Raw genomic sequence first — 27,867 nt, forward strand, 5'->3', positions numbered from 1 at the left:
CCTGGGCGGAAGCGGCGCGCCATCGCGGAAGGGGCGGGGCCCGCGGGCGGCCGGGGGCGGGGCCGTCGCCGCCGTCGTCCGGGGCCAGAGCGGAAGGGAGCGCTGAGGGGAGAGCGCGGAGCCCAGGCAGCGGGGTCGTCGCGCGCTCGCCGGGCCGGTCCTCGAGGGAGGCGGCGGAGGGCGGCCTCCTGCCCGCGGCAAGGGGGCGCTTCCCTGAGGAGAAGGTAAGGGCGGGGCGCCCGGGGGGGGGGCTGGGCCCGGCGGTGGACGCCGCCTGCAGCCCGGGGCGTGACCCCGGAGACCCAGGATCGAGTCCCGCGTCGAGCGCCTTCGGGGAGCCTCCTCCTCCCTCTGCCTGTGTTGCTCCTCCCTCCCTCCCTCCCTCTCTGTGTCTCTCATGAATAAATAAATAAAATCCAAAAAAAAAAAAAAAAAGTTGCTCCGCAGGAGGGAGACCTTTTCTGGTGAAACAGCCTCTCAGTGGAAAATCAAGCGGAGGATGAGGAAAGAGTACATTTCTGTCAGAGGAAAACATTTTCCCAACCATTTCTGCTACTTTAGAGGTTGGCTTTTGTTTCTTTGTTTTTTTTTTTTTTTTCTTTCCTCATGACTAGATTAAAAGGGGAAAATACAGCTGCTGTTTGGTTTCCTAGTTACAAGTGGTAGATTACATTCAAGAATTGGTGTTTCACTGGAACTTTCCTTCTACCAGTAAACTATATGCCTGAGGTTGATCGAGCTCTTCTTAATATAACTGAAAAATAAATCTCACATTGATTGATTTATTTTCATGTGAACCAATTAAGGCTCCGTTCAAAAGGTTCCGAGCCCCGTTCCCTATCTTTCTGGAAAAGCTCCATGAGACAGGGATAGAGTTTTCTTCTGTAGCTCCAGTGCTAAGAAAGTTGCAGGTCTGTCGTAGGTGCATAATAAATGCCTATGAATACAGTATGAAATAAACAGGTGTTGCTGTCAGATGCATCTAACGTGTCTCTGCCAATTTCCCCCAGCATGGATTTACCAAAGAAATGCTGGGAAAGCTCTGAGAGATTTTAATAATTTTAGACACTAGGAACAAAGTGGGGCTTCCCTCGAAAGGAGGGAACTATAACTGTCTACACACAGAAAACACTCCTGTGTCAAGCAGGGCAAACTATGATATGAAGAGGAGCTACTGTCTGTCTCTTAGCCTTGAGATCATTTTAGTGACTTAGTTCAAAGACAGAGTGTTGACAATGAACATCCTGTAGCCTTGACAGGAATAAAACTCAAGAGTCAAGGCTTTGGGGGTGGCGCCTGGGTGGCTCGGTCCATTAAGCATCTGCCTTCAGCTCAGGTCATAATCCCAGGGTCCTGGGATCAAGCCCACATCAGGCACCCTGCTCAGTGCAGAGCCTGCTTCTCCGTCTCCCTCTACCTCTCCCCCCACCCCCCTGCCCCCCTGACTTGTGCATGCACATTCCCCACCATCATAAATAGAGTCTTTAAAAAAAAAACAAAAAAAGAGAGTCAAGGCTTTGAGTGATGTAGGGCAGTAAAGGCTCCTGTTTTCCTGCAACTGCCCCTAAGGATTTTGTCACGCTGCCAGAGTGAAAAAGAGCATGGAGAATATGCCTGTGTGTACACCAGGTTTTGAGCTATGTGCTAGATCTCCTTTATGAATGGCAGTAGGGCTGAGGTAGATGTGTGGGGATGTCATCAAACAGAGGCCAACTCTGTAAAAGAAATCACGATGTTGGATGAGACTTGGCCTCCTACATTCGTGTTTACATCATGCTTCTCAGAGGTGGCGGTAGCAGCATGAATGAGCCTGTGAGTACTCTGAGACAGAGCTGTCAGTGTCCTGGTGAATTACACATTAGGTATCTGAAAACCTGAAAAAGAATGACTAAACACAGGATAATTTTAAGCCATCATTTTGATGTTGGCCCTGACGCGGTGCCGCCTCTATTTGTACCTGGTACGCACCTGCCAGCCGGTTGGCCATACTGAGCTGTTACCAGCAAGAGCATTCCAATGGTAAACCTCACCCTACACAGGATTCTGAACACATTCATGTCCGGGAAGGAGGGCCTATCTCCGAAGAACGTTTTGTTTCCGCTTGGCTTTGAAAGGCTTCAAAAAGTAAACACATTACAAACCATATACCGGCATAGATTTAGAAAGGAAAAAAATCTTTTATTCCTTCCCTGTTATACAAGTGGACACAGAACATTTTATTTAAACGGCATAGACTTGAAGTTACATGTCACACTTACGTGTAAGGTATACAAAAAGGAAACTAGAAGACAAGTTAGATTGTTAGCAGTAATAATAGCTTTGGAGACTAGTTGGTCCAGCCCTACGTTTGGATGAAAAATGGAAGGCCAGAGGCTAACAGAATTGCTCAGCGACACAAATAAAAGTTGGCAATTCAGTATTTTGCCCATGTTAGTATATACAGCAGTTCCCGTGTGTCACTGATGTCACAGACCAAAGAATCTCATGAATTTCTTTAAATTCAATGTACCAGGCATCAGATACCAGTTAATCACAGTTCTCACTGACGTACTGCATTCTGGGAAGAAAGAGGAACCTATATTTTTTTTCTTGTGATAGGGAATTTTAATTCTAAGAAAGTCCAATTGCCGGCAGTTAATTTCTAGCCCTCCTTTAAAGTGTACTTCTTCAGACACTCAAGACCTACTAGATTTCCCTAAGTTTCAACAAGCAAAACCACTGAGGATCTTTTCATATATTCATGGGCTACCTGCCTCTCTCGGTGGCTTGGCGGTATGTCCTTTGTCTATTTAAGGGAAGTAGGATGGGGAGGGTTGGCCTTTAAACTTTTAACTCTCCAAATATGCCAGTTATGCTTGTCTGTGATACAAGCTGTAATTTTTTCCTCCTAGTTTGTCAGTTGACTTTGCTGCTCCTGTTTTTTCTCTGTATTCCATGATTTTAAAGAAAACTTCAAGTTGATGTGCTGTTCATTCTGTATGTTTTCAAGGTAAGTGTGACAGACTAGACACCTAAACCCAAATTGTACAGTGGTTAGCAGTAGTCATATGCAAACCTATTGTTAAATATCCAGAAAGGCTCTGATATTCTCTAGGTCATTAGCACGACCCATGATATCATACCAAATAAATTTTTGATCTAAGTACGTGAACCAGTGTGGGAATCCAGGGCCACTTAGTTCTATACTTACTTGTACGTTAATTTTGCAATTCTTAAAAGTCATGGTTTCTTGATTTATTGATGTGTTCTGAGTCTACACAAAACTAAGTCCCTTCCTTTTATAATGACACTTCTTTTATTTTAAATAGTATTTTTTATATAGAACATAGTTCAAATTGATTTAGAAATAGAGCTTAGGAAATATCCAAAGCTCATTGTTTAAAATGTTTCTCCTGAAAACCTCTCTCCCAGATTCACTTAATGCCTTTTTTTTTTAAGGTTTTATTTATTCATTTATGAGAGACAGAGAGAGAGGCAGAGATATAAGCAAGTTCCATGCAGGGAGCCCAACGCGGGTTGGATCCCAGGTCTCCAGGATCAGGCCCCCACTAAAGGCGGCACTACACCGCTGAGCCACCGAGGCTGCCCATACTGCCTTTTTAATAAACAGAAAATACTTCTTTCCCTAGAGAACATAAAAACTGATCTAGCTAGATTTTACTCTGATCTAATAGGTGATTTTGCTCTACAGAAAAAGTAAGAAAAACCTGTGTATAAAAAAATAAACATCTATGAAGAAAGGTTAGCAGAAAATGAATCAAATATTGACAGCAGTTATCACTGAGTAGTTTTGTACGTGACTTATTTGTTTTTCACATCTTCATCATGGATTTTGATATTCTTGTTAAGAGCCCATTTTATAGCATGAGCATTTGAAAATAAGAAAGGTGATGAACAGACTTGTTAACAGAAATGCTAAGTGACACCTTCTTCCTTTAAGTGATTGAGTCTATATAGCCTTAGTGCAGACTTTTCCCCTAACTAGATGATGTGTGCTTCCAGCACAAGGAAAGAGCACATGGAGTGACAGTATCCAAGCAGAGAGGAGGGAGCCTTTACCAGCTCCTGGGAGCACTTCAGCATCTTCAGGTGCACATGTTTGTATCTCTGTGAGGTCACTTCCAAGATGTTCTGAGTTTCACATCTTCCTCTGTTAAATTAGCTCCTTTCCAACAACATTTTAATTCAAGATGTTCTCCAGCGTGAGAGTACTTTCTCAAGGAAGGGCACTGAAATAACAGGATATTTTTATTCAGGTGACAGCATGAGTGACAAGTGAACACCCCCCCCCCCGAATTTTCTGCTTAAAATCATGATACTAGCATTACACATAAGTCTGAGTTTAGAAGAAGTGTTAATGCCCTCCTTAGTGGTGCTAGGTAGGGCACAAGAAAATATTGAGACACTGAGTAGGTAAGAGAGAGATTAAGGAATAAGTTGACCTTTCCTCATTGCCTTTTTTGTCAAAGGAAGCATGTTCTCAGTGTTAAGCCTTGTTCCAGAAACATAAAGGTCCCTCATAATGCACAAAAAATTTCTGCCTCTTGTTTCTGAGCCATGTCATGGCAGGGGAAAGTAAACAGGAGCTGGCAGTTTGGAGGAGGGTCAGCCTCAGAGAGCATGTCCTGCTTCCCTAACACAGTCAAGACTGAAAGAAGATGTTGGATAGTCTAAGACGTCCAAACCCTTCCCTGGCCCTGCTGGAACCTCTCCTCTTTCATAAGTCCAGGGAACAGACCCCTCTTGAGGCTCATAAGCTCAGCTGACACCCTCTTGCCACCTGATGCCTCATCATTGTTCTCTTTCTATCTCACAAGGCTTCCCAACATTATGTGTTACCTGCATCATCTTTCAACGTTCTCATGTCTTTCAGCTCGCAGCTGTGTCTTTAGAATCTGCCTCTTTACCTGTATCACCCTCTCTGTCCTTGTGCCTGGCTTGGGTGCCCACGTCTTAAGCAAGGTACAGACTGTGACTCACTTCTGGTCTACCACATGATCAACCTTTCTTCTTTGGGAAAAATTCCAGTCTTAGAAGGAGATTGGAAACCAATTCATTAATGACTTCTTCCGATTTTATTAAAAGTTGATACAGTCAATGTACACAATTTGACATATACCTTGATATAAAAGGACATTTCAAAAAAGTTGAGGATATATGAAACTCTGATCAATTTATTCTCAAGTATTTACTGTACTCTTCTCATTTGATTAAGTCTTTACTTAGAGATTGGGGAAATTTGAAAGGGGGTCCTTACTCATAAGCAATTTAGCGTGGTAAAGAAAACACATTGGTACAGTTTGGTACATTGATCAATGTTTGAAGAATGAGCAAGTGAATGAATGCAATAGTGCTAATAGGTAACCATAAATGAAATATTGAATACCTTGGGATATAAGTTTCTATATGGTTTTTAATGATACGTGAATGGTTGTCATTTGATGGATACCAAATTAGATTTAATATTATACAGTCAATATCATTTCAATGTATAACCTTGTAAAGGTAAAGTATGTGATGAAGCCTAAGAATACTAGCCATTGGATGGATGGAAGCTATTTCAGGTAATTTTTCTATTCTTTATAATTTTCTGTATCTTCTCTATTTTCCAAAGCACATATTACTTATAAAAAGAAATTATTTTTAAAAATGGCATAGACAGTAGGTGCTATGAGTTCCAAAAACAGACATTACTTTGGACCAGAGCACTTTGGGAGAGAATCTTGGGTGAATGAATAGTGAGGTGGGTTAATGCAAGTTTGATTGGAAGAAAAGTGGTCCAGTGTTTAGGTAGGTAACCTGGCAGGACTGAGGAGAAATCAAAAGATATTTTAAATACTCTTGTGTATTGTTTTTAAATGCACTTTTGTAAGGACAACCATTTCCCTCACAGTCAGTTATTTTGTGTGTTTATATTTGGTGGCAGCACAGCTGGCTGTAATCAGTTTCGCACAGCTTTTCCATCATAGTGAAGGACAAGAAATGCATCAGTCCAAGAGTCTTGGAGCATAAGGCAAAACATCCCTGAATGCATAATATTCTCTGTCTTATTTTATCTTAAAATCTCCTACATTGTTTGACTTCTGTTCCCATATGTATTTATTTGTGTTAATATAATGCTGTTTTCCCTTCAAACCATTGGAATAACATTAGAAAAAAACTCTCCTTAAAAGTCATGTTATTCTTATCTCAGGACTTCTATACCCTATGGATATAGGAGTCAAGCTTTCTAGGGTATATGCAAATGCTCTTTTGAGAAGAATCAGGCTGGATGATCATTTAGGCTTCAAAAAGTTAATTAGCAATTCTGAATTTTTAAAAAGCAATGTGGATTTCAATTGCTTCCATAAACAGTTGTGAAGAACAAGTTCTTCAACAAAAGCAAAGTGAGTACAAGTGAGATAATAAACCTAGGGATTCAAACATTCTATTTAGGAAAAAGTCAACCATATGTTTGCATAGAAACCCTCTATGTTTGCTTAGAAGATCTGAAATGCCTCTATCTTGATTAACTATAAAATGCCCCGTTAACTTTTTCAATAGCTGCTCTACTATCCTTTGTTGAATTTAAGATTTCTGACAAGTTTGTAGATATAAACTATCAGGTTTAAATTAGCATACATTGATATATAGGAAAGAGGACGTTTATTTAAAAATGTGATACTTTTGCTTCTGCTTTCTACAGGAGTGGCCCTAATCCCCTTTATGGGCTTTTGGTGCTGGTGTTTCTGACCCTGTCCTAAGGAACTGGATAGATGTTTTACGATACTAGGGCACAGCCAGAGTATAAACAAGGACTGGGCGAATTGCCCTGCATGAAAAAGAAAAAAGGTATTTTGAATTTATCAGAAAACCAAATCAAAATAGGTACCCTGAGAATACCTTGAAGATTTTAACAAAACTAACATGTGTCTAATGTGAGAGAGGCCTAGGGAAAGGGTGGAAAGCCAAGACCTACAAGGAGGACTAAGCAGTGAGAAAATCCTGATCACATGACACAGTTCAGGGTTTGGCACTTTTCTTCTTAAGGACCAGACAGTAAATATTTTGGCTCTGTATGCCACCCAATCTTGCTTTCTGTGGCTTCCATTCAACTCCACTATTACACCAAGAAAGCAATAAATAGGCTAACAGTGAGTGAGACTGTGTTCCAGTAAATCTTTATTTGCAAAACAATTACTTTTTAGTTCAAGGATTTCTAATATTCAGTTCTAAGTTGTGTGCCACTTTGGGTTGTATAATTTCCCTTTCACCCCAATCCTGTAGCAAACATCTGAACATTCAGGACACAACAGCTGTGCTAGTAAGCTGGTATCTGAATTCCTGGAATACAGGGATGAGGTGTGGTGACAAGCCTCTGTGGGGGGCAGATAGAAAGGACAGAGCAGTCAGGAGGCCAGCTGTGGCACAGAATTCAGGGAGAGTGGGGAAGCAGAGGAGGGGAAGTCCAGAGTCTCCTCAGGATCCTGAGGTGACCCTGCACATTGAAGGGAAGTGGGGGACCGGGAGGCACACCCAAGTGGCCAATGCGTGGGTTCCACAAGGAAAACGAAAGCTTCCTTCTCAAAGGTTCATGGCATCACTGCACAAACCTACAGAAAGCTTTGTGAAAACAGTGCCTGGGCACAGCGCTGACAGTCCTCACCCAACTCCCTGGAAGCAACCAGAGTCCCAAGAAAAACAACCACCAAGGCCTTTCCACTTCCTGAAGTACTTTCTAACTCCCCTGGTACCAGTGATGCAACTAGAGCATCATCATGTGCAAATCCTGTTCTCATTTTCAGTATTTGAGTTCCTGACAACATAATGAATTCGATATGTACATTAGGTACCTGCTGTTTTCCTGATTTGTTTGCAGAGTTTGAGGCTGTATGCCGCTGTCTTCTTGAGGACTTAAATGGATATTCTCTTTAGGTTTTTCATCTGTATTGGTGCTAATTGGCAGAGGAAGAAAAATAGGAAAATATCTTAGTTATATATATTTCAGTGTTGGGGGAAATTAGCCAGCAGCTTTCATCTTGAAATTTAGGGTAGAATTTGACTCAAGTTTCTAAAGTCTTTGCAAGATATGTAAAAGGAACACATAACCAAATCCCACCTTTCAGGACTAAGTCAAAACTCAGAAGTTTTGAAATGTGAAAACCATCCTGTACATTGTCAGAAGACTCTGAATTCTTATAGACAGGTGTCCATGCCTTAAAACAACACTTATTTCCGGAGTGATTCTGACTGGTAAATAATCATTTACTGCCCGATTGTGACATTTAAGCCTGGCAAGGTCATAAGCTCTGTACAGTGATCTTACCATAAGGCTTCCTTCTTCCACTTTAGCAAAAGACAGAACTTGAAAAGTTCTGTTTTCTGTACAATTAACACCCACGGTGTGGAGAGCAGTGGTCCTTGTCATGAGGCATATGAGGACTGAGAATAATTCCAAGGATTTAATACCTTCTAAATGCCAATAACAGTCACGTGTAAATAACAATAGCTAACATTTTCTGACCTTCATCCTAAGTGAGGCACTATGCTAAGTGAAGTCAGAATGATTATCTCTATTTTACAGACAAGGAAAATGAGGTTTTGAGAAGGTAAGTGTCCTGCTGAGGGTTTCATACTCGTAAGTGATGTGAACACATCTCTTACTGACTGCAAAGCTCATGATCTCTGCCTCTTCCAGGGTTAAGCAAGCACTTGATTGTACATAAGTGAAATGATAAATGATTCAGTGCCAGTACCTTGAGATTTCAAATATGTTTTAGATAATAGGGACTTTAGGGAGGAAGTACAAAGAGCTAACTCATTCCACCACTTACCAGTACTTCCTATTTACTAGTTACTCTTTTACCATTTCTTGGAAATTAGAACAAGGATATCCCTTGAGACAAGGAGGAAAACTGGGAGTCAGGAGCCAAAGTGGTCACAGGATAAGGAAGGGCAAACCTGAGATCCATGCATGAGGAAGAGTAGCGGGTTGTACCGACAGTTGTTCTTAGGGGGCTTCCAAGAAGCAATGATTGCTTAGCTGAGGAACAGCCTAAAAGTGGTCTTGGATGTAAGTGGTACATGAGGTGTGAGAAAATACAACCTTAGTGTATCTTGAATAAATGGCTATCCAGTTGATTGATGGTGGCTACAAGATAATAGGAAATATGTATTACTTTCTTCCCTTGATACCAGGCACAGGTCTCTGAAATGCTTATATAGTTTCAGTGATATGAGCACTAGGATGCTCTGTTGTTTTAATATTTATTTTTTGACCCTATCTCTGATGTAATTCTAAAACCCTTCTAAAGGCTAGAGCCTTTAGAGCCCTAGGAAAATCTTTTTTTCAAAAGAGGTGACTCTAGGGGACTACCTGGCTAGCTCACGTGGTAAAAGCATGCAACTCTGGTCCCTCAGTGTTGTGGGCTCAAGCTTCATGTTGGGCCTAGAGCCCACTGGAAAAAAAAAAAGTAAATGAGGTGACTCTGGGTGGGCTTCGGATGGCACCTGGATGGCTCATTGGTCACTAGAACAACCAAGCCAAGATTAGAAGGTTGGAATTTTCAGCCCCAGCCCCTATCCTCCAGAGCGGGGAGAAGGGCTTGAAATGAGCTTCCTAGTATGCAAAAGTATCCATGTATAGGAAGAATAATGCACCCCATCTCCTTGGGGACAGAAGCTCCTGTGCTTGGGACCCTTCCAGACTATACATGTATTTCTTCCATCTGGCTGTTCATTATATGCATTATCATAGCATTTAATAAATGGATAAACAGAAGTAAATGTTACCCTGAGTTCTGTGAACTGCTCTAGCAAATTAAATCAAACTCAGGAGGGGTTCATGGGAACTTCAGATTTATAGTCCATTCTGTCAGAAACACAGGTGACAAGTTGTACTTGAGATTGGCATGTAAAGTAGGATGGGAATAGTCTTGAACTGTTTTCTTAACTGTGGGATCTGACATTATTTCTTGGAAGTTTTAGAATTGAATTAAGTTAAATTGTAGGACACCTAGCTGATGTCACAGAGTTGCTTGTTGTGGGGAAAACACATATATAGTGACCAGGAGTTAAAAGTGAAGTGTTCAGGGATCCCTGGGTGGCTCAGCGGTTTAGCGCCTGCCTTTGGCCAAGGGTGTGATCCTGGAGTCCTGGGATCGAGTCCCATGTCAGGCTCCCAGCATGGAGTCTGCTTCTCCCTCCTCCTGTGTCTCTGCCTCCCTCTCTCTATCATAAGTAAGTAAGTAAGTAAGTAAGTAAATGAATAAATCTCTAAAATTAAAAAAAAAAGTGACGTGTTCTCTATGTGTAGTTAAGGTACCCACAGAAGGAAAAGACAGGTATTTCTAATACAGTGGGTAAGGTGAACATAGGAAAACAGGGAGCCTTTGCAATGAGAGGCCTTAATAGTTTTGTCGCACCAAGCATTATACTAACAAGGGCTTTAAAGTGCTGTCTTACGGACAAGAAGGCTATATAGAAAAGGCAGTGGATCTGAGGCAGAAACAAGAGGCAAGGACGAATGGGCTCTGGATGGAGGAGTCTAACAGTATTATTCCTCAGTGATCAAGGCATGACTTACCTTAACATTTGTGTAAAGTACTGATAGAGTAAATACACAGTAAAATGCCACGCGTGCAGATAATAGCATTTTTTTCACTAGTGAAATACCAAGCCAATGAGGTTTTTTTAATCACAAATGAACAATTTCAACCTGTAAACATACTGTCACTCGAGATGAATAAACAGAATATTATTCAAACTTTACAAATAACCATTACATTTTAGCCTGAGATTAAGCATGAAAAAGTTCAACCTGAGTATTTGTCCCATTAAGCATCTGAAAATAAAGCATTTTCAACGAACATTATTTATCAAACATAATTAAAGCATCCAAATGAACTTTGATAATGAATAGTGACCCACACCAAACTATAATTTGCTCTGATCTACACGATCTTCAGAGTCTAAAAGTACCTATCACTAATGATTTTTAAAAATCACAGAAAGAACTTCTAACTCTGTGAGCGGAGTTCCCTAAGTTTTCAGTAAACCTGATAAGGCCAAATGAAGAGCCTGATAAGAACAGAACCCCTTACAGAAATACTTTAATTTTCTTAGAGGTTAATAACTCAGAATAGAGTGAAAAGGAAGAGATTGCTTGCTATTCTTTATAGAAGGATACTGGCCTAATGTACCAGAGTTACTTTAAAAAAATCATTAAAATAGATGTGGAAAAATATTGAAAGAAAAAAGGAGATATTCCACCTTTGTACCATATGTAGTTTTGGTAATACAGAATCAGATTCAGAAACAAATGGCTGAAGTTATTTTTAGGTAGTCAAAGGGTTTCAGGATTCTGAGTCCAGTCATCAGGACTGAAGCACTACCCCTGAACAGCCTCCTGCTGGGGTGATTTTTAAGCAAGTCACTGAATTTCTGTACCCTTCAGTCTTCTCTGCTTTGGCATAACAATATTATTGGGCCTACCTACCTCACAGAGTTGGGAACTGGAGAAGACAATAAATGGTAAAGTATTTTGTAAGCAAATGTATTGGCTGTTGCTATTCTTATTAATCTTGACTACCAGTGGAAGTCAAAAATCATTAAACAATTATTTTTTAACTACACTTACTGTGGTTATCATTTTGCAATATATTACAAATATCAAATAATTACGTTGCACACCTAGAACTAATGTTACATGTCAGTTATACCTCAATTAAAAAGAAATCACCCAAAAGCTGATTTTGAGTGCCTATAGGTAGTCCCTGCTCACAAAAAGCTCATTGTCCAGGGAGAGGAATATTGAGGAGTATAGGATAGACCAAGGAGACAAATACTTTAATAGAGCATGGGAAGGCCCAGTGTAGAGCAGAGGGAGGGAATGACAGATTGTTTGCAAGAAGTTCTGCTATGATATTCTGCTTTTTAAAAACTTTACATTGGATTGGCATCCTCTGTGGAAATACCAAAATTTCAATTTCTATAAAGCTACTTTAGGAGACTGTGCTTGCTTACAATGTTTGCTATAGGAAGCTGTTCACTTAAGTTCTAAACTTTTTTTCTCATGGATATAGAATTTGCTCATCAAGCTTTTAACATTGATCTCATTGACTTTGACCCACTGATTTTATTGTAATTAAATAGTACAAAAGCTGTAGACATTCTTTTCCCAAAGTCAAAATGCTGCTTTATTTAGATCTTCATCTAAGTTTAAAAAGTAAGTGGTGTTTTAAAAGTTTTTTGTTTTGTTTTGTTTTGTTTTTTTAATACTCCAAAGCAAGTCTCAGTTTCTCCACACTGGCAACCTATAGGTGACAGCAGCCAGTGGACACCCTAACTTTTAGTGCTTTGATAAGGTCTGTGTATACAGGTTGGAGCCAAGGTGGGATGTGAACTGCCTCACCAACACCTTTGGAAATGTTCCTTCTGCTTATTTTCTTTTTTGAAAAACTTGAGTCCTTCTTAAAATCCTAAGCTTTTTTTTTTTCTTTTAGATGTTCTTTTTATATATATTTCTTTTGGTGTGAATACTTCTCTATCTATAATATACATCTAGAGCCTTCTTTATAATTAAGTTATTTTATCTGTTTATGTAGTAGTGTTTTGTTTTTTTTAGGGCTTAAGTTTTCTTTTACTTCTCTTTGGCTTTCAAGAAGAGGCAGGTACAGTTGTAGACATTTGCTAGAAGAATATGGCTGTACTTACCGTTTTCTGTGCTTTATAATTATGCAACAGGAAGCAATGATGAATAAGAGAAAGATCACACCAAAGACAAGGCCTAGGCGGTAAAACAGGGTCACTGAATGCATGGAAAATACAACCCATAGGTTTTAAACTCTAAATATCTAGCCCCCCCCCTAGTGGTTGCCAGTGAGTTTTTTATATGTAACTATAAGTGTCTATTTATTATATACATTGCTAAATTTTTTATTTATTTTATTTATATATATTTCAAAATGTAACTACTTTAAGAAACATCTCACACAGGCTTTCCTTTAAGAGTTACCCTCTGCTCCTGGTTTAATCTAGTGCATTAGTCCTTACTACATGAGGGGTGAGCAGAGCAGTTTGTGACCTTTAATCCAGAGCAGCCTTTCAGCAAATAGGTGAGAACACCACTGGAGCTCCTGCCTCTGGCACCCCAGGATCTGGAACTCCTGTCTCGTGTAAGACACAGGCACAGGTTCTTCTAGGCAGCAAAGTCTACCCCCAAACCACTCCTCTTATGTAGGCAGGTCACAGAAATGGGCTTAGGAAATGGGTCTCTGTGGCTTCCAGTTTGTGCAAGTCTACCATCCCAAGAAGCTTCCCGGGTTATCAACTGAAGAGGAAGTTGTGCCCTCCAGCTCCATTAGAAAAGGAAGGATGCTTATTCATTTGTAACAATTCAAAGCCAGCATGGACACTTCCATAAAGGGGGCGCTTGGGTGGCTCAGTGGTTGCATGTCTGCCTTTGGCTTGGCGTGATCCTGGGGTCATGGGATCGAGTCCCGTATTGGGCTCCTCACAGGGAGCCTGCTTCTCCCTCTGACTCTCCTTCTGTGTCTCTTATTAATAAATAAATAATATCCTTTTTTTTTTAATTTTTAAGAAACTTCCATAAAGGATACTCACTCTACATGCCTGTAGGGATGCCAATCTTGCCACACTGTGGCCTGAATTTCGACTTTCTTTCCTTCCAGCTGGAATTGTAAGAGATGTTGATCTCTCATTTTACATTTCTTTCATTGTAAGTGAATACTTACTGTGAAAGGTGCTAGAGCTCCTCATCAAACCCTTCTCAAAACTTACCAGTTGTGAGAGCATCCCGTGTGCCTGAAGGGAAGACAAAAGCCAGGATGACACAAGTGTGGCATGCAGCATGATCAAACAGGAGCTTTCAGCTGGGGAAGATTCATCCTGATTTCTTTTCAGCATACAGTCTGCTGTTTTTCTAATATAAAAAGCCATGGATCTCCCTCACAAAATAACTTTTATATTGTGCACTCGGCAAAGTATGTGTTTTTTTCTTCTTAACTTACAATTTTATCACACAATGACAATTTCAGCAGAGAATTTGTAAAACCGTATAAAAGAAAAATATCACACATCCTAATATCCTGAAAATGTTTTTCTTGGTGAAACTGTCCTAAAATTGTGTACATTTCTCCAGGTTCCTAGGCAGAGTATGCCTGCCTAACTACCTTTTTCTACATTCAGTTCCAGAAAGCTATTATTTCAGGATGCCTCTAATAGGTTTTCAGGGACTAGAGAGCCTTAAATCAATCTTACTTTTCTAGGACTACTTCTGTCTCTTTCAGCTTGTCAGCTTTAAAAAGAATCATAATAGAATGATAGGGGGACCTGGGTGGCTCGGTGTTTGAGCACTGCCTTTGGCTCAGTTCGTGATCTCAGGTCCTGGAGTCCCACAACAGGCTCCATGCAGGGAGCCAGCTTCTTCTTCTGCTTATGTCTTTGCCTCTCTCTGTGTGTCTCTCATGAATAAATAAATAAAATCTTAAAGAAGATAGAATGATAGAAGAGGGTGCAAGTCCTTGGAGTCAGATTGGCTCTTTTAAAAATCCTTTTTTTTTTTTTCTAAGTAGCCATATATTTGCCATGCTAGTTGATTTCTCTGTAGCTCATTTATCTTATCTGTATAGTAGAGATCACAGTACATCTCACTCATAAGATCATTCATTCCCTAAACATTTATTGAGCACATATGAGCTATTTCTGGGTACTGGGGACATAGAAGTGAAATAGGGAAAAATTCCTGACCTCTTGGAGCTTTTATATATCTATATATTTATATAAACGTACAGATATATTTCTCCCCACTTAATCTTGAAAACCACTTAATGGGACAATTTTGGGGGGGTATAATCATGAACTTGCTCAAGAACTCATAAAATTAAAAGAACAAATGTAAAGGACTCAAAGAAGTGCTTGTCATATCGGAAGCACTAATAGATGGATATTTGTGTTTATTGCTTAAAATATATTTTATCACAAATGTAATAGTATCAAATAATACAGAAATATGTGAAGTAAAAATAAGAGTCCCTGTAATTTTCTCCTGTATTGTTAAGAATGTGTCTCATTTTTTTTAGTGGACTTCTCTTCCTAGGGCATATATAAAATGAAGTCTCAGGATGTAAGAACTCGAAAATTCTGGTTATAATCAGTATTCACTGAGGAAGCATCAAGTGATTTCTTGTCTTTTTTTTTCTTCTTTGCCAGTGTTCTCTGGAGAGCAAAATCGCTTTGGCTGAGAACCACTGATTTTTAAAAAAAATATCCTGAAATGTTCCGGTACATTCCTTTCCAGGACATTTTCCCATGATCTAAGTTTTTATATAATGATAGAATCTCTCTAATATTTCAGCAGTGGGATTAAGTGCTCAATGTGTCAACTTGTACAATCATCACAACCACCATGACTACTATTTACATGATAACACTATTAACCCTCCATTATATTTGTACATATTTCTCATCTGGCTAGTGTCTTCTAGTTTACTTTTTAAAGTACATAAATTCTAAGTCAATTTTGTTGACATTTTATGATTTTCTCTCTGCTATCAGAAAGTTCAAAAAGTTGGTCTTCTAGCTGTTTCATAAATATCTTTTTTTTATGTTTTACCTTAGCTCTTCCATGTTCACTTTTCAAACTTCTCTTTATGTAATCTGGTAATTATTATAAGATAAAATGAAAGGTTCTAAATTTTCTTCAGTGCTACCTATAGCATATGATCATCTTTTCCTTTCCCAGGAATTGGTGTCTGTTACTATATTTTATCTGTAAGGTACTTTTATTTTTTAAAATAGCCTTTATTTTATTAACATCCATTTTGTTCCACTTTATAAAAATTTTATTTTTTGTGCTGGCATAAAGTGACTTATATATTGTGGCTTTATGTATTGCTTTGCTATGTGATAGGGTTGCTCCTCCAATTATGCAAATTTTCTCTCTCTCACAGCCACATCTTCAGAATACTCTAAAGACATCCAGTCAGTTCAACAGTGAGGTTTTTTTCCAAAGAAGCAAATAAAATTTGACTTTAAAGGAGTGTCAAATTCATAATTCGGAAATATGTGAGTCAGCTTGGTTAACATGTTTAAGGGATTAACTACAAAAAATAGATCTTGAGCAATCTTAGTATTCAATCATGTATTATAAAAAAGAGTTCTAGGAATTGTGGAGGACAGCCTAGCACTAATTTCAATTAAGGATGATTATACATTGTTAATTTTGTTCATCAGCAACTTGGTGTGTACGAGTTTAAAGTTATCTTATATCACTATCTTATATTACTCTCTAGTTGCCAGCAGAGGGCTTCTCTTCTATGGATTTCTTTTTTGTTTAATAATTTTTACATTTACATTTAATTTAGTTAGCATATAGTGTGTTATTAGTTCAGGGGCAGAGTTAATGATTCATTAGCTGAATACAACACCCAGTGCTCATTACATCAAGTGCCCTCCTCAGTCCCTCCCCATCACCCAGTTATCCCATCCCCCCACACTCCTCCCTTCCAGCAACCTTCAGGTTGTTCCCCAGAGTTAAAAGTCACTTATGGTTTGCCTCCCTCTCTGAATTTATCTTATTTTGTTTTTCCTTCCCTTCCCCTATGTATGTTTTGATCATCTTTATATCATCAGCATATATATGTAATATATAATCTATATATATATATATATAATGGAATATTACTCAGCCATCAAAAAGAATGAAATCTTGCCATTTGCAACAATGTGGATGTAATTAGATGGTTTTATACTAAGAAAAATAAGCCAGAGGAAGACAAATACCATATGATTTGACTCATGTGCAATTTAAGATACATGATTTCTAAATCTGCTCTATCCAGCTGTACCAACTTAAAACCCTGTGGCCTAGACCAGTGAGGGACACCACCTACTTGTCTCTGCACCTTGGAAAGTGTTCCTCACTGTGTGTGACCACGGACTAGCTGGAGTAACTGAACCAAACCAGGCCCGGACTTGTGTCCCTCATTCACTCAAAAGGCTCAGGAGCCTAAAGGGTGAATAATTGGTTGATGCTTGAGAAAGGGCTTGAGCAGTGGTTCTCAGAGCTCACTTGTACGTGATCGCCCACATAACACAATAGATAGAATTTATTCTGGCCTGGTCATAAATGTAAATAAGGGTCTGTGCTGTCCTTGCTGGTCTGTTAACCATATCTAATATTCCTTTGAAGTATGCACATCTGGAGCAACAAGCTTACGTATTTACCAAGGTCTTCTGGCACCAGTGGGTCTGTCTTGCATGCTGAAAAAGGGGAGCTTTGGAGGGTTTCACAAACATGCTAAAAAATAGATACCTTCTTAGCTTTGTTTTGCTCATGCTATATAATGTTGTAGAACCTTGAATAAAGCTGGCACTGCTTGGACGTCATCCACTATGTCCCTCCTGTCCCCATCTCTTTACTTTTCTTTTATTTTCCTCATCCCCTTACCCTGGGGACCCTGATCGTGTTGCCGCAGAGCACGCAACACCTCACTCATGTTGAAATATTGAAGGCCTGCTCTACTCCTGACTTTTAAGGCCCACAGGCTCCAAACAAATCATTACTACGCCATGCAATCAACAATAGAGTAATATAGACAGAGAAGTTTCAGAGGGAGTCCTGAGAAGAGATGAATGCATTTGAGAGCAATGCGAGAACAAGGCTTGCCTTACTTGCATGGCTAAGGGCTTTCTGGAAGAACTAGGAGCTCCTCCCGTACTCCTTAGCGCTTAGCAGGTACCATAAGCATCACACCACATTCAATGACGGTAGAGATGAATGAATGAATAGGAACAATGACTAAGGAAGGACCTACATGTCTTGCAGCTGCACTTACTCGATGTACATACGGCCAGAGGAGGGTTCCATGTGTCATCCGCCTGACACTGACTCTGGGGACTGCCTTTTAGAGTATACCCAACTTCACACTCAAAAGTTACATTATCTCCATAGTGGTATACTTTTCTCATGTGCAACTTCTTCTGGATTCCATTCATAAACTCTGGGAGGATACATTTTATCTCTGAAATTATAAAAATCAGAAGAAAATAGATATTTTATTGTTAATTGTTAGTTGAAAACTTACCAAATGGAGGGCTCTATGATCCTGAACTACTTTGCCTTCAGCAAAGAGGAGTCATGTTTTCAATCAAGAACTATTGACACCCACCCAACATCTTAAGATTTTAAATCCTCTGACTTTAATTTCTTGGGTAAAGCAAGAGAGTATGCAATGTATGACACACATCCACTTTTAATTGTTGACAACTCTGCAACTGGAAAGTTGTGGAAAGATTGGGAGTTAGGATAACCATGTTCTAACCCTGGAACCACTTCAGTCACACCAGAAGGAAACAGGTATATCACATTAACTCTCTTGTAGCTGTACAACAGATACTGGTATTTTGCTTCTTGATTAAATGCATGTTTCTGGCTCATTTCTATTCATAGAACAAAGAAGATAGTAAATCATGATTCTAAATTCAGATACCAGTTTTGCAAACAGGAATAAAGGAAGTAGTTCCTGGCATTTGTTCTAGGGAAGAGATGACATAAGCACTTCACCTTGGTCATGGAAATTATAATGAGGACCCCTGTTCCGTAATTCCAGAAATTAATTGCTCTCAACTTTATTCCATGCTTCAGTTTTCCTCACAAGAAAGTGCTTCTCGTATCTTCTTTAAGGTATTTGTGAGGACCACTTGTGACCCCCTGAGGTCCTTTGGAGCTGAGATATATTACTAGTTAAAAGCCTGCAAAGCATTTTAAATTGGTGTTTAACATCTCCTGTGTTACTGGAAATCCCATCAGTTCTTCCACTAATTTGATAGAGCTGAGAATCCTTGGGCAGCCTCCTTCCTGTCTTTTTTTTTTTCTGCTTTCCTCCCCCCCACCCCCCGCCACCAACACTCATTTCACAATCTTTCCAGCCTTATCAGTCTCATGCGTCAATTTTCCATTAAAAAACCCAGCAAGAATAAGAAATACCTTTGCAGTAATGATCAAATTGGCTCCAGGTTCCCTGGTAGGTGCAGAATATGAAGGCTCTTCCCACCAACAAGTAGCCTGGATCACAAGCATAGCTGACGATCATCCCAGGAAGATATGGAGACACATGTCTTCCAATGTAATGCCCGTTGTGGATCTTGGGTGGATATGGGCATGCTAAGAACAAGATGCCCCCAAATACAAGAAAAGATATTTAGTTAAATACTGGGGTACCTGGGTGGCCCAGTGGTTGAGCATCTGCTTTCAGCTCAGGGCATGATACTGGGGTCCTGGGATCAAGTCCTGCATTGGGCTCATCGCAGGGAGTCTGCTTCTCCCTCTATGTCTCTGCCTCTCTCTCTGTGTCTCTCATAAATAAATAAATAAAATCTAAAAAAACAACAACAACAAAGAAATACAAATATGCCAACACTCTAATAATATTTCTAACTATTAGAGACACAGGAAGACCCAAGGCAGGACAGGCCCCGAAGCGCTACTTATTTACCTATCAGTGGGAAGACTAATGCTTTAAATGTAGACATCTCTGCCTTTAAACAGGATCATCTGTATTCTCTACCTGCAAACCACATCAGATGGGAATACCACTAGGCCCTACACACAGTGTTGTCTGTCCTCACTGGGGCACGGAGCCGATGTGGACAATCACAGCCACAAATGAGCCCCCAATTGTCAGGCACTATCATTTAACAGCAGACTGATATGTAAAAGGATGAGTGGCCAAGAGCATAACCTTGATCTCTACTTCTCTAAGGTATCTTGAGTCCTCCTTGCTAAAAGTGAGACAAAGCGTCAACAAAATGCAGTCGGGCTGAGCAGAATACTTAGAAGTAAGAAAAGGAGTACAAATGCCTACATCAGAGTTTCTTTCTTTCTATAGCATCAAATCTGAAGCAAAGGACTGGTAATTCCTTTGTTTACTTTCCTCCCCCCCACCCCATCTCAAGAACCAAGTCAAAAGTATTAAAAATGGTTACATTAGCATTTAACTTTTTTTAAAAAAATGAAATTCGAGTGTTTCAGAACGGGTAATTTAGGCATGCATGTATGTAGAATTTTGCATTTTAATTAAAAAGCCTCAAAATGAAATGAACTTCTGACAGTAACAGATGACTACTTCTAAAAGCTGCGTTGCTATTTGATATATGTTCAGTGTTTTCTTGTGGATAATAAGTCCTACGACTTGTTTCAAGAAAAGTGACAGGACTAAAACAATTAAAAAAGACAAAGCTGCTCTTTTTTAATCATATGCTCATAAATAAAACTGGGTTGTGAATTATTTCCAGAGAAGCAATTGACAAAGTGTAAGTAAATCACTCTAAGAACTAAAGCTGTCTTGCTTTTTTTTTCTGAATGTTCAAACCAAACCTGTATCCTTGTCCAATTATGAATTTCTTTTGACAAATAAATATTTACAAAGTGTGAAATATAAAAACAAAACAAAACAAAAAAAACAACATGTGCTTTTTGTTCCCCACAATCATCTATCGAATATAAAAACAACTTTTTTTTTTTTTAAGTAGGCTCCAAGCCCAACAGGGAGTTGAACTTGGCCAAACCCACAGCCCTGAGATTGAGACCTGAGATGAAATTAAGAATCAGCCACTCAACTGACCGAGCCACCCAGGCATCCCTAAATACAACTTTTAATAGAGATGATGCGAAAAAGTATTTTCTTTGGCATTTGTTCTCGTGCTTTGAAAATATTCTCTATAAGTTCTGAGCCTTGCTGATTCTTCTCACTCTCCACCTCTTCTTCTCACTCTTCCACATTCCTCACCCCTGCAGGAAGGGTCATCAGAGTACCAACAAATGGGACACAGCATAGAACATCTAGAACCTGTATGTTATTTGCCTGGAAGGTATTTCTGTGTGTCTTTTATCAGAGAGGAACATTCACAAGCAAAAGTGACTGTCCCCATAGGAATAGGGAGGTTCTCACCTAGATATTTTGATCTATATGGGGATATGGAAATATGCACCGACCTGTAGGACCAGCAGGTTCACAGTGAGGGGCAGGGCCGCTCCAAATCCCGTTCCCTTGATGGTCACTTGTGCATCGAATAGTGCTCTCCCCTATGAGGTTGAAGATCATCCCACTGGTTGGCTGGTAGTCACAAATGTAAGTAATTTCTTTTCCATAGGGAATGTGTCCCCAAGAAGTCCCAGTGTGGTGCCCATTAGGGATAGATGGAGGATTTGGACAAAAGATTTCTAGAAAGAAAGAAAGAAAGAAAGAAAGAAAGAAAGAAAGAAGCAAGTTCGAACTTAAGGTTGCATTAGAGTTTCAGTCAACATCATCATACAACCACGGTGCCCTGAGACTGTATTTTTTCCCTGAGAACACAACTAAGGTGGGTGGATTTAAATACGTAAGGCTTCTTCTGGGACAGAACTACCAGAAGTAAAACTTGAATTACAGCTTATTGCAAAAGCCCCAGACTCTCCAGGTAGCTAAGATACATTCTGAAAAGCAACTAATTTCTTTTTTGGCCACTGTTGTCTGCCAGCTTGATGTGTGGCATAAAGATAGTCCTGGGTTGATACTAGGGGCATCAGACGGATGAAGTTGACCCTCAGAGATCTGAAGTTGCAAAGAAATCCTAATGAATCTTTATGAAACATAGACTGTCATTTTCAGCCCAGATGTAAAAGTTCTTGATGAACAAGACCATTATCATCAGTACCAATACCAAATACACAGTAGCGTCTTCAGAATCCACTGATTCTTATGGGGCTGTTCAGAGCCAGATTAAGTGCTCTAGGGAGCCTGTTTTTTCCCCTTTTGTTTTTTTTTCTTTCATCCAAGTGACTGGTTGTCATTTCTTTCTGCTTTAAGTTTATCTCTTTCTAGCAGTTCTCTCCCAAAAACTATTTTGATGCTTTGAGTCTGCAGTGACTTTAGCAACAGATACCCAGCCTGTCAGAAGTGTGTGAATAAACAAAGTGAAGGCCTTAGTATACCAAACATGATTCAGTTCTCCTATCTGGATTTTTGTGTTTGTGTTTATATAAAGCTTACTTACATATTTACATTCAGATTACTATGCCTCAGGAAGGTAGAGTTTGTTGGATATCTGAGTTTCATTCATATTGAATGTTCCTATAAAGTTCCATGACAATCCCATAAGATGTCCAAATAGATTTCTAGCAAGATATTTTAACAAAATCCAGATTGAAAGGGTGGTTCACAAACAAACAAAGGTGGTTCTGTACATTACATTTCTACGCACCTGTGCTTCAAAATGTAAGTGGCTAGTATCTTGGAGGCTGCTATGGATCCAAGGGAGTTGGAATCCAAGGGAATGGCATGGGCAGGGTGCGGGGGGGGTTGGCATTGCCCCATACATATTGGCTGCAATTGAGGAAAAAGCAAAACCAGAGAGAGCCAAGCATACTGGATACGCACCAAAGACAGCACATTTGCAGAAGTCCAGCCAGCCTTACAGGAGAAGCAGGTGCCCATCCAGGCAGGACAGAGAGGAGTTTGGAGGCAGAGGAGAAGGAGGATCTTGAGGAGCCCACACCCAATTCGGGGCCAGGGACGTCCATCACAGAGGAGGAGAAAGTGGAAGCGATTGAGTGACCCACTGGACCCATTTCCCTCCAGCTGCACAGATTTCTGAGGGGAGACTTCTGCCAGTAGGGGAGGGAGGAAAGGGAGAGAGGCAGACAAGAATAACAAAGGGCACTGAAGGAGCCTGATCCCTGGCTATCAGCTTTGGGATCAGCAGGAGGTTGCTCTCAGACCTCTGGGAGTCCTGACTTGAGGATCCCCCTGGTGGGCTGTGGGCACCAACAACACAACAAGGTGCTAAATCCAACCTCCCCCAACTCTGCCATCAGCTGTTTCAAAGTGCTCCAGTGCTCCCCAATGCAGCCTGGAGCCAATGCAGAGAAAGAGGTACCAGAGACTTGAGATATCGCTCCCCCTTCTGGAAATCAAAGGAATGGTTTTGAATCCCAAGTGTTGAACTACAGTAAAGAAATAGGGTATGTGCTACTTCAGATGGGATGGCAGAGATACATTGCCAAACACTGTGAAAAAAAAGAAAAGACACAGGAATATCATGTGGCAAAGAGGTAAAGTTGATTCTCCAGCAATTCAGCTCAGAGGCATGGAGTATTGCAATCGAAGTGATCATTCAAAAGAGCTATTAGGAAGGGATTCGGTGAGCTACAAGAAAACTAGAAAGGCATTTCAGTGAACTGAGGAATAAAATTACTGAATAGAGGGACACCTGGGTAGCCCAGCGGTTGGGCATCTGCTTTACCTTTTTTTAGATTTTATTTATTTATTCATGAAGGACACACACATAGAGACAGACAGAGGGAGAAGCAGGCTCCATGCAGGGAGCCCTACATGGGACTCGATCCCAGATCTCCAGGATCAGGCCCTGGGCTGAAGGCAGCGCTAAACTGCTGAGCCACCTCGGCTTCCCGGGCATCTGCTTTAAGCTCAGGGCATGATCCTGCGGTCCCAGGATCGAGTCCCACATTGGGCTCCCTGCATGGAGCCTGCTTCTCCCTCTGCCTATGTCTCTGCCTCTCTGTGTCTCTTGTGAATAAATAAAATCTCTTAAAAAATTACTGAATAGAGTTCTTTACCAAGATGTGGTATACATATGAGTAGAAAATTACTCAGCCATCAAAAAGAATGAAATGTTGCTCTTTGCAACCACGTTGATGGTGCTAGAGAACTATACTAAGTGGAATAAGTTCGAGAAAGACAAATACCATATGATCTCACCCATATGTAGAATTTAAGAAACAAAACAGTGAACATAAGATATGGGGAACAAACAAAAGGAGATAGAGGGGAACAAACCATAAGAGGCACTTAATGACAAAGAACCTACAGGGTTGATGGAGGGAGGTGAGTGGGGATGGGCTAGGAGGGTGATGGGTACTAAGGAGGGCACTTGTTCTGATGAGCACTGGGTATTGTACATTAATGATGAATCACTGAATTCTATTCCTGAAACCAATATTGCACTGAATGGGAACTAACTAGAATTTAAATAAAAATTTGACAAAAAAGAACTCTCTATCAAAGAGACTGAAATTTAAAAAAAAAAGAACTAGACACTAAACCACCCTTTTATTCATGCACAATAAAGTTTTTTGTATCTCTAAAACAAACAAACTGGACAGAAAGTCTGGAGATGACGAATTTAATGCATCAGTTGAAGAACAGATTAGAGAGTTTAGGAAAAAGGACAGATTAGGTTGAAGAACAAATTAATGATCTGGAGGATAGAAGAGGAGAGAGAACTAAGAGTTTTAAGAATTGGTGAGACCCTATGAGAGATATTAGATGTGAGAAAAACAAATATAATTGGTCTCCTAGAAGAAGAAGAAAGGGAGAAGGGAACAAGAAGTGTCTTAAGAAAAATAGCAGCTGAGAATTTCCCTAACATGGGAAAGGCATTAAACATACAAATCCAGGAAGCTAATAGAACACTCTGGAACACCCCTATGATCTCATTGCAAAAGACCCATCCAAGATATCTGGTAATGAAAGGCAAAAATCAATGATCAAGAATCAATCCTAAAAGTGAGGAAAATCTTTACACTGCAGAGCGTTCACTCTCAAAGCAGGAAGGAGGGCAATTTTACCTGAGTTCAGATTCAGTGTTAAATAAATAACCTCCTAAAATAGAGAAACATCCAGAGGGCGATGTGGCGCACACAGGACTCCAAATTTCAAGTATCTGAGAGACTACTCTCTGCAAGACGGATTGGATTTCTTCTTCATAACCTGGTGCAGACTTGGATGGAACGGAGAGAATTAGGGCAAAACAACACTTCAACTCACTTTCACACATAGGTGCTTCCTTATCCCAAGTGACAGTACTGCCCAAGAGGAGACACGCAGCGGAAGGGGAGCCAATGAGTCGATACCTAGAAGCAAAGAATGAAAAATGATTCTACCCTACACTGGTTTCCTACTTAAGTCATCCTGAGGAAATCATTGCAGGTAGATGTTAGACATCACAGGCAGATTAAGACACAGGAGATGTGTGAACCTCTGCATCTACAAATTGGTTCTTTCTTTCTTTCTTTCTTTCTTTCTTTCTTTCTTTCTTTCTTTCTATTTTTTTTTTTTATGATAGGCACACAGTGAGAGAGAGAGGCAGAGACATTGGCAGAGGGAGAAGCAGGCTCCATGCACCGGGAGCCCGACGTGGGATTCGATCCCGGGTCTCCGGAATCGCGCCCTGGGCCAAAGGCAGGCGCTAAACCGCTGAGCCACCCAGGGATCCCCTGGTCCTTTATTTCTAAGGACAAATTTACATTCTCTTACCACTGTCATCCATGTTGATTGCTAGTCCCTCACCACTGAATGCAGTAATTCCCTTCCTCATGGGACATTCTGTACTTGTCTTTTTATTTTTATTTTTATTTATTCATGATAGTCACACAGAGAGAGAGAGAGAGAGGCAGAGACATAGGCAGAGGGAGAAGCAGGCTCCATGCACCGGAGCCCTACGTGGGATTCGATCCCGGGTCTCCAGGATCGTGCCCTGGGCCAAAGGCAGGCGGTAAACCGCTGTACCACCCAGGGTTCCCTCTGTACTTGTCTTTAGGGAACCTCCAAAGCTATTTTAGGGGTGCCTGGGAGGCTCTGTCGGTTAAGCGTCTGCCTTTGGCTCATGTCATGATCCTGGGGTCCTGAGCAGGGAGCCTGCTTCTCTCTCTTTCTCTGCTTCTCCCCTTGTTGTGCTCTCTCTGTCCAATAAATAAAATCATTTTTTCTTTTAAAGAGCTACATTATCCATGTGGACTTCCATTCCAGGAAATAATAAGCTCCTTGATTAACCAGGAAGATGTCTTATTAAAATAGTCCCATTCTCTGGCACCTCTCCTAGAGACTTTCAATCATGTGGTACTCAAAATCTATCTGTTGAGTGAAGGATAGGATGATGGCTTTACGAAGAAGAGTCAAAGGTAAAAGGCAGGGGTCCTTACCTATTGTGCCATAAGATCACTCAAAGTAGGTCACAAAGGTTGGAACATTTCATCATTCATTTTTATTTATTAGGTGTCTATACTGTCACTGTAAGAATGTCATACAGGATATCCAACCGAGCTATTCACATGCTCCATGTAGAGTAGGGTTAAGCTTGATGAAGATTAAGTAAAAGGTAAGGGGTCTAATGCAATGTCATTAAATAGTAGTTATGGGAACAGCTAGGAACTTGGCAGAGTCTGCTGGTATCTCTAGTACTACATTTCCCTTTCCTTTCTTTTTTTTTTTTTTTGAGATTTTTATATATTTATGAAAAAAGGCAGAGTGAGTAAGAGAAAGAAGAGAGCCCCAGAGCAGGGGTGAGGGGAAGAGGCAGAGGGACACACAGGCTCCCTTCTCAGCATGCCATGTGCTGATGACATGTGGGACTCCACCCCCGAGACCTGAGATCATGATCTGAGCTGAAGGCAGATGCTTAACCAACCTAGATACCCAGGTGCCCCCCCCCTTTTTCATTAGTGAGGGACCCTGTATTTTTAACTGGGCCATTGGCCACCTTCCTTGAAGGTTCCCTCCAATTTTGTATAGCCATGTGAGTAGCAGGAACCTATGAAGACTTTCAATAGGCTGCAGATGATAACAAGTAGCTTACAGACATGATTCCTCAGCACATTCAAGTGTGCGTTAAACTTTGTCACAGAGAATGTAAGCTTTCTTTCTAGCAGCCATTTATAAAAGTTGTAACATATCACTCTGCAGAGTGTACTGCAGTGAATTAGCACAAAGGAGAAATCAAAACCGCTCTACACTCTTATTACAAAACAGTAACTCTAGGAATCAACAACCACAGAACAAATACAAAATCCAAAGTTTTGGATCTTGGTCAAAGACAAAAGTAAAATAGCCGTTGCAGATTACTACAGGATAACAATAACACATGATCAGTGAGTCATGTGCTCCAAACAGTGCTTTACAGGGACTCACTTCATCTTTAAAATGACGCTTTGAAGTGAATATTATGCATAGCCCCCATTTTACAAAAGAGAAAGCGGGGTTTAACAAATCTTTCCAAATTCACAGGTTAGATAGTAAGGTTAGATTTGAATAATGTTCATTGTACTCAACAGCCTTTGATGATAAACCTTACATTATTCAGTGTATTCAGTGTCTTCATCATAAGTGCTGATGCAAATATTACTCTTCAAAAATTCCTGGATGCTGATGCCAAAAGTGTCCTTAGAGGAATATTCAGTACTTTGGTTATGTGACAAGAAAAATTTCAGGGGTGCCTGGGTGGCTCAGTCCATCATAAATCTGACTTTGGCTCAGGTCATGATCTCAGGGTCTTGGGATGGAACCCTACGTTGGGCTCTGTACTCGGGGAATCAGCTTGTCCTTCTGTCCCCAACCCCCATTCTCTCTCTCTATCTCTCTCTATCCACAAAATAAATAAAATTTTAAAAAATAAAAAGCAAAAAGAAAATCTTCAAATACATGAACCCAATATTTTATTTTAGAATGTCTTCAAGGTTATATACATGAATATAAAGAAAGCTGATCTGGGGAATTAATAAAATCAATCAGTAAGTAAGAAAAATAGAATGAAATGATAAGTATATCTAAGAGGAGTTCCTTTAAAGTGGCTGATTAAACAAATAGAATTTGCCCAATGGTGACTTCAAAAAATCATGCATCTACAGATACACATGAATGAGAAATTATTGTTATTATATATATTGAAGAAACTTTATGAATATACATTATAAAATACTTTGCAAAAAACTACGTCCTCTCTATCCTAATGAAATTGAAGACATCTGTGAAATGTGTCATTTTGTAGAAAAAATAGAATTTATTAGGATGTACTTAAAAATAGGTGGGACAG

The 27,867-nt window shown here is 40.2% G+C and overlaps 1 protein-coding gene and 1 long non-coding RNA gene across 5 annotated transcripts in view; one reads left to right on the forward strand and one right to left on the reverse strand.

The window, feature by feature from the left end:
• Positions 1–63: 63 nt before the first annotated feature.
• LOC121492874 lies at positions 64–23,977 on the forward strand. Of its 3 annotated transcripts, XR_005988328.1 has the most exons (4): positions 64–224; positions 2,892–2,989; positions 19,764–19,913; positions 20,533–23,977. It is a non-coding gene; the product is annotated as an uncharacterized LOC121492874 (long non-coding RNA). The 3 variants fall into 3 exon arrangements; XR_005988327.1 differs by lacking the exon at positions 19,764–19,913; XR_005988329.1 differs by lacking the exon at positions 20,533–23,977 and having other exon boundaries at positions 19,764–20,520.
• Positions 2,896–27,867, reverse strand: part of LOC121492857 (complement receptor type 1-like) — a 71,744-nt gene continuing 46,772 nt past the window's right edge. The window contains exons 16-23 of one of the 2 annotated variants that reach the window (XM_041758094.1): positions 24,828–24,913; positions 20,996–21,223; positions 18,989–19,165; positions 17,838–18,023; positions 13,780–13,803; positions 12,694–12,766; positions 7,833–7,934; positions 2,896–4,229 (exon numbers count right to left, since the gene is read on the reverse strand). In XM_041758094.1, the coding sequence (XP_041614028.1) occupies positions 4,217–4,229; positions 7,833–7,934; positions 12,694–12,766; positions 13,780–13,803; positions 17,838–18,023; positions 18,989–19,165; positions 20,996–21,223; positions 24,828–24,913 (889 nt within the window). In that variant the 3' untranslated portion in view covers positions 2,896–4,216. Of the gene's footprint in view, positions 4,230–7,351; positions 7,935–12,693; positions 12,767–13,779; positions 13,804–17,837; positions 18,024–18,988; positions 19,166–20,995; positions 21,224–24,827; positions 24,914–27,867 lie in introns of those variants that run through there. The other variant, XM_041758084.1, reaches the window with a different exon arrangement.

Source organism: Vulpes lagopus, chromosome 1 (genome assembly GCF_018345385.1).
Source record: "Vulpes lagopus strain Blue_001 chromosome 1, ASM1834538v1, whole genome shotgun sequence".
Taxonomy (NCBI): domain Eukaryota; kingdom Metazoa; phylum Chordata; class Mammalia; order Carnivora; family Canidae; genus Vulpes; species Vulpes lagopus.